General features: G+C 53.1%; 1 protein-coding gene across 1 annotated transcript in view; it reads left to right on the forward strand.

Annotated features, from left to right (window-relative positions):
* The first annotated feature begins 42 nt into the window (after positions 1-42).
* The window catches only part of LOXL1 (lysyl oxidase like 1), a 9691-nt gene continuing 2335 nt past the window's right edge, over positions 43-7398 (forward strand). The window contains exons 1-5 of the mRNA XM_015561332.1: positions 43-112; positions 1296-1404; positions 4293-4430; positions 4917-5073; positions 5662-5757. Of these exons, the coding sequence (XP_015416818.1) occupies positions 43-112; positions 1296-1404; positions 4293-4430; positions 4917-5073; positions 5662-5757 (570 nt within the window). The remainder of the gene's footprint in view (positions 113-1295; positions 1405-4292; positions 4431-4916; positions 5074-5661; positions 5758-7398) is intronic.

Here is a 7398-nt window from a genome sequence, read left to right on the forward strand (position 1 = left end):
GCATTCCTGGGGGCTTGAGTAATGGGACCTAGGCTGGCCAAGATGGCTCCATCAGCCAGGAGCCACCTCATCCTCACCCACCCCAGTGCTCCGAGATTTCTCTTCATTCCAAGTAGGTGAGGTCACCCTGGCTGCCTGAACCCGGTCCCCACATGAGGCTGGGGCCCCAGGTTGAGCAGGGGTACAGTCTAGGAGCCCAGGGGACATTGAGGGATGGTTTGTAGGCAGACACCTCTGTGAAAGGCTTAGAAGCCAGAGTGCCCTCTTCTGCCTCATTTTCTGGACCTAAAGGCTGACAAGAGAGTTTTGGCAGCCAGAAGAGGGAGCTGGAAGCCTGTGCACAGGACAGAGTCACCCTGCCTTGCTTGTCCCCCAAGAGCAGAGGGCTTGAAAGAAGCTAGGAGGAGCTTACAGTCTTGTTTCATCTTTATCTGCCTCAGTGGGAATAACTTATTCTTGGGGAGGGTTAAGGAGGAAGGAAGGTCGGATGGACCGATCCTGGCATATCCTGAGATCAAGTGATCACGGGCTGGAGAAGACTCCATACTTCCCCTGAGCCCTTCAGGGGAGGAAACCAGGTGCCCTCAGGTTGGAGGCCAGAAGCTGCAGACAGGGGAGGGAGAGGGTGGTCCTGTCTGGGGGAAGATGACTGGAAGAAAGGAATAGGGCTGGGTGTCTAGGCTGAGAACCCTGCCTAGTCAGCAGCCTGCTCTGCAGATATGTTTTCCTTCTAGTTTATCCCTTCCTGCCCACCCCTACTTCTGCCAGTCAACATTCACCTGGCTCTTCCCACGAGCCTGGTGGGACTCACTTGGGGCCAAAAGCCCAGAGCTATCTTGGTGGTTTATGAAAAAAGCTAGGCAAGAGGAGCAGAGGGTGTCTGGAGGCTGATGCAGAGGCCTGGGGAATAAGGACATGGAGGAAGGTGTCTCTGTCAGGAAATTACTTGGTTCATGCAGTCTTGCCTCTAAGTCTTGTCCATGCTGTTCCCCCTTACCAAGAATACCCTTCCCTCTTCTCTGGCTCTCCACATTCTGCCCGGTCTCCTAGCTCTTACTTATGCCCCAGCTCTGCTAGCAGGTCTCAGCACTCCCACACCTGAACTTAGGGAGAAGGGCTCACATCCCACACCTAACTCAGGCTGGGAGGCTTCCTGAATGACAGCCTGTTAGAGGAAGAAGAATGGCAAAGGGTATTTGGGGCTGGGGAGGTCTCTGGGCATTAACCATGGCCAGCCTGACTCTCAATGTCATGCTCTTCCTCTCTCCTCCCTTTCTCCCACTGCTCATTCCCAGGTCTCCCTGACTTGGTCCCAGACCCCAACTATGTGCAAGCATCCACCTATGTCCAGAGAGCCCACCTATACTCCCTGCGCTGTGCAGCAGAGGAGAAGTGCTTGGCCAGGTAAGGAGCTGAGGATGAAGCTTGGAGCATTGGGACAGTCCCTAGGAGTCACCCAGAACCCACTTGCATGCCAGGCTGCCAATGTCCAAGTGTCCGACTGGCCAAGTGTCTGAGCCTCTCAGGACCTGGCCCTCGTCATCTATGAGCTTTGCCTGCTGCAAGGGAGTCAGGAGGGGAAGGGAACAAACTTTTATCCAGCAATTGTCACTATACAAAGAAGCTTCCTTTTACTGTGGCTTTTAATCTTCACATCAGCCCTGAAGGTGCGTGTTGAGCAGGGCAGGAAACTGAGGTGCAATGACAGGAACTAAAACTTTTCTTCTCCGAGCTGCCTTATGAGAAGGTTCCTGTGGAGGGCCCAGTTTCAGTGCTTCTACGAGGACCCAGGAAGTCCTCAGGGAGCCCCAGAACCTGGGTTACAGTAGGGACAGTGGGCATGGGTGACAAAGAGGCCTCAGTTATGTGTGGCACCAGAGAAGGGAGAGACCAGTTTACATGACCCCAAAGGTTAGCCCAGCCAACTCTCCATTATTCCTAGGCAATTCTGCTTCCTACAGAGCTAGCTTCTAACTTTATAAACAGTGAATATTTTGTTCAAATTTGTATGCCTTGGGGCCACCTCCTTGTGCTAAATGACTAGTTCAATATTACATTGACTTACTTCTTTTGTTGACATTTCTCTATTCTGGAAGCACCTAGTTTTCTTAATTACCTGCTTTGTTTAGACACTTGAACTCTTTATTTACTTTTATTTTATTTATTTTTTTTAGTATCTGGAAAGCCCTTTGGAATCTAAACATTTTCTCATTTATGGAACTTCTAGTCCACTGCCACTCAGAGTAGCTGATCACAACTATTATCTCCGTAACAATATAAGGAGATTACACCAGGATGCAGCTCAACTCACTGCTTCCTTCATCAAGAAAATCTGGTTTCAAAAAAGGAACTCTCAGCTTAACTAAACATTGTGATTAGTAATGTAGTTGATTTACATGCTGGTGCAAGTTCCTTATCTCATTACAGACTGGCAACAAAGAGTGTGTGAACTAGCAACAATCCTGGGACCACACCTTGAGTACCACTCAGTTGTCCATGGAAAGAGAACACAGTGATGGTGCTCCTGCTATGGTTCCTTCAGCAGTGAGGAATTCAGCCTCCATGGCAATCCATTAAGGCTGAGTTTTGAGTTTGAGTCAAAACCCAACTATCACTCCATCTTCATTGGAACATCCTGTGTGTCCAGACCTGAGCTCCTGGATGGGCTGGGAAGGAGGCAACCGGGCACAGTCCTGGGGGCGATGTCCTGGTCCTGCCCAAGAGACATGCCCCAAGGACAGAACCAGGCAACTGGGAGAGGGAGGAGAACTAGCATGAGTAGTGTGCAAGCTGGAGCTAGCTGTGTGAGGTCGGCAAGGGCCGAGGCATCAGAGGAAGCTGGGTGCAGAGTACAGACCTAGAAAACCAGACAAAACTGAAGCCCTGGAGCACAGGGCACTCAGATATCATCAGAAGTGTGGGCTGCAGGCTGGTTGATGCCAGAGCCCAGATGGCCAGCAGGGCCCAAACAAGGGAAGGGACTTGTTCCAAGTCTCACCACAAGTTTGTAGCCAAGCTAGAACCTTGATGGTTTCCCATAGTGTGCTGAGCGAAACAGAAGGACACAGCAGGGGGAAGGAGGATATCTGTTCCAACCCAGACACAGATGGATTTCAAGCCTCCTCCAGACAAGGCCTTACTTATGTCCTGGCAGAGAGGAGCCTGCAGTGCCTGTTGTCCAGACATCCTCTCAGACAGAGCTAATTCCCACAAATGGCCACCTTCTGCCTCTGTACTTAGGGCCCAGACCTTAATGAGTGCCAGAGAAGTGCTCCTGAGGACAGCCATCTCAGTTGGGAATTGGGGGTCAGTAAGTGAGTTGGGAGCAGGCAGACTGCACCAGAGCCATACCTCCTGAACAGAAAAGGCTAGGTCACTGAAGCCATACAAACAGGTAGAGGTGACCTAGTGACATGGACCTGGCTTGGGGAGTGTGTGGATCACTGTTAGAGCTCACAAGCAGTCAAGATTTCTTTAAGTGGAGCAATCAGAGCAGAATTCCTTAGGGAGGGGAATTGAGTTTGCCTAGAGGCTAAATGAGTTCTTGATCAAGCAAACAGCATGGGCGAAAGTATAGATTAGCAAAAGAATTAAGTCTGTTTGAGAAACAGTGTTTGAAGCTGGAACCAGTGTGTGTGGGGAATGGAAGACAGGACTAAGAGAGTGACTAGGCTTTGACATTGAAGAGCCTGAGCCTGATTCTTAGGACCACACCCAAAATGTGACACACTTTAGTCAACAATTAGGGCTCTGTCCAGAGGAGGGACAGAATCTTTCAGAATCTCCTGGATAGGCCCATTTTTATTGTTTTTTAAAAATATGTTTTTATTGATTTCTGAGAGAGGAAAGGAGAGGGAGAGAGACATAGAAACATCAATGATGAGAGAGAATCATTGATCTGCTGCTTCCTGGGGATCAAGCCTGCACCCCAGGCTGGTGTCCTGACTGGGAAACCAACCACTGATCTGGTGCATGGGATGACACTCAACCAACTGAGCCACACTGGCTGGGCAAGATCGGCCTATTTTTTAAAAAGACCTTAAAGATTTCTATATGACCCCCCCCCCACACACACACACACACACACGCACACACACGGGCTTTCCCAGGCACCAGGGACCCTCAGAGGCTGTGTCAGACCCGAGGCTGCCAGTCTTATGGAGAGCGGGGAGAGGGCTGAGCCTTCCCGCAGTGCAGGGTCAGGTATCAGGATCTTCAGGGAAAGTTGGCTGGTTCTGGGTTTGGGTGCCCTGGTTCCCAGTCCTACTCCTGTCTTCCCACCTGTCCTGCAGCACAGCCTATGCCCCGGAGGCCACTGACTACGATGTGCGGGTGCTACTGCGCTTCCCCCAGCGGGTGAAGAACCAGGGCACAGCGGATTTCCTCCCGAACCGGCCGAAGCACACCTGGGAGTGGCACAGCTGCCACCAGTGAGTGGGGCTGTGGCCTCTCCCACCCCTCCTCTGGGCTGGAGGACTTGCCCCACCTCCCTCATCCGTTAGTGCTGGGGGAGGGGAGGTGCTGGTAGGAGGGCCCGTGAGGTGTTGCCTGCCCAGGATCCAGCACTGGGGCAAGTTTCTCAAAGGAGCCTTAACAGAAAGCTGGGCTGGAAGAGGGGACATGGACGAACCCGCCTTGAAGGGATGGAAATGGCTACAATGAAGGGCATTTGCCCAAGGGAGCGCAGGTAGCTGGCCCGGAGGAAGTGAGGAGTCCTGAAGGGGCACTCTCCTAGGGTGACCTGGCTAGTTGGGGACAGGAGAGGTGCTGCCCTGTAGGACACAGGAGAGCAGGAGCCCAGACTGGTGAAGAAGCTGTGTCACAGCAGGGTCACTTGGGCCCATCCCAGGAGGGGAATGGGATGGGAAGCACCAGGGTGACTACGCCTTCTCTGTTCTCCTGTCCTGTGCCTCCAGGCATTACCACAGCATGGACGAGTTCAGCCACTATGACCTGTTGGATGCAGCCACAGGCATGAAGGTAGCCGAGGGCCACAAGGCCAGCTTCTGCCTGGAGGACAGCACCTGCGACTTCGGCAACCTCAAGCGCTACGCATGCACCTCACACACACAGGTTGTGCTAGGGTGCAGGGCATAAGGTGCAGGATGCAGCCGCACCCTGGGAGCTGGAGGAGCAGACAGTGATGCAGCCTGGGCCAAGCTGAAGGACCAGTGCCAAGGCCCCTGGCCACTCTGCTCAACAGAATAGGGGTCTTCTTACCAGTCCTTGGGCCACCACAGGGCCCCTTGGGGACTTGTCTCCCCTCCCCCAACCAGACCCCTTCCTACATCATTCCCAGGGTGTCTACTCATGGAAAGAATGGAACATTCCAACAGAGTAGGATGGCATGATGTTCCAGTTGCCTATTTGTCTACCCAGCTCTATCTTTCTGTCTGTCTGCCCAAACACCACAAAATGCCCACCTATCCTCCATCCATGCCCTTCTTCATTTGATCCCTGTAATCTGGTGCTTATATTTATTATCTCTCTGACCCATCCGCCCTGTGGGTTTAAGGAGGAGCAGACCCACTCTGAGCAGTTGCCCTAGACCAAGGTCAGGGCAAAGCACAAAGGAAGGAGGGCCCCTGGCTGCTGGAGTGGTCATGAGGGCCTCTGAGGAGTATATAGCACCTCACCCTCTACTCTTGTCTCTGTTCTCAGGGCCTGAGCCCAGGCTGCTATGACACCTACAACGCGGACATCGACTGCCAGTGGATTGACATAACTGATGTGCAACCCGGCAACTACATCCTCAAGGTGGGCCTCCCAGCCTGGAGCACCGCCTCCAGCAGCCTGCCGCTCACATCAGTGTCGCCACCTCTGAGATCTGCTTAAGCTTTGGGGCATGTTCCCCTCTTCCCAGCAGCTGAGCAGAGGCAGCGTCTTGGGGCATCTGGCAGAGGTCTGCACTTCCCAACTGAAGGTCGCAGCCTGGGGCAGATACAGCCTCTTTCCATAAAGACACTGAGGACTCCTGGGCCGGGTGTGGTGGTGTTAGGTGATGACTCTGTCTTCCCTAAGCGAAAGGGGACTTGGAGAGCCTGTGGCCCACCCCCGTTTGTGGGCAGTGAAGGCCATCTGGGAGAGGACACACCACCCTCTGAGAGAGACCTTCAGCTCCTCACAGTGACCTGCAAAGCCAGAGGCTCCTGTGACCGAGTCCTTCCAGCCTAAACTCCACCTCCAATGCTCGCTTGCCCCAGTGCCCCTTCCCTTGGTGGGGGCAGGTAGGAAAGCACATTGAAGACACACTGCCCGGTGTGGTATATCCCTGTGCAGGACTGAGTCGTCATGACCTCACCTGGGGAAGGCAATCTCAGCCTCCCTTCACACAGGTGTGCCGTGAAGGTGGGAGTCATTGTGCCAGGTCCCCCGAACCCACTGTTCCACACCGAAGTCCAGAGAAGGAGGAGCAGTGAAGACCGGCTTGGGAGATGGCTTTAACTTGCATGAAGATGGCTGCTGGGGGCCGCAGTCAGAACATAGCAGCCCACCCTCAGTGCCTCTCAGGAGGCTCCTTGGGCCTCTCTTCACCTCACCCAAGGGCCAGGGTTTTCAAGGGCATTCTGTCCTTCCTTCCTTCATCCACTCATCAAACATGTGCAAAGGCCCCTCTGAATTCTGGGAACTGGGGATTCAACCCACATAAGCAATGCACGGTTCCCACCCTTAAGGATGTATAAGGACTTAAAAGTAACATCTTTCCACCTGACTTAAATGTTCTGCTGTATTTGCTGGATGCAGCCTACCCCAGGGAACCTCCCCACCCCACAATAATCCAACATTTGAAAGGCTTCCTTGTGTCTGGACAGCGCTTCTTCAAAAAAAAAGTACAGGTTATGCTTGGGCCATCATCTCAGTGAGTGTTAGGCTCCAGGGCAGGGGATGCCACCTGGCATCCGACAAGCCTTCAACAGGTTATATAGACGGGCATGTGTGGTGAAAGGCTGAGAGCCTTGGAGTCAGGAGACCAGGCATGGGATCCCTGCTTGGCCCCTCACTGCCTGCTGTGTTCCTGGTGGCAGTGACTCAACCTCTCTGACCCCGAATGCCCCATGCTGCGCTGTGGGGCCCACCTGGCCTGAGCTGTGGCTCTGGGGAAGCTTCCCGTCTTCTGAGAAGGGAGATCTGATGTGTCCTTTGACTATGACTGTCTCTTCTCTCCTCCCTCTGTCTCTCTGCATCTCCCCATGTTCTTCCATCAGTGTATTTCTGTCTCTGTGTCTCCACTTCCCTGTCTTCCTCTCTTTGTCCCGTGTGTGTGTGTGTGTGTGTGTGTGTGTGTGTGTGTGTGTGTGTGTGTGTCTGCCTCTGCCACATCCGGCTATTTATGGGTTAAAGAACAGTTAAGGAAGAGATTAGAGCAGTGGTTCTCAATCTTGGCTGCACACTAGAATA

This window comes from Myotis davidii, unplaced genomic scaffold (genome assembly GCF_000327345.1).
Source record: "Myotis davidii unplaced genomic scaffold, ASM32734v1 scaffold131, whole genome shotgun sequence".
Taxonomy (NCBI): Eukaryota; Metazoa; Chordata; class Mammalia; order Chiroptera; family Vespertilionidae; genus Myotis; species Myotis davidii.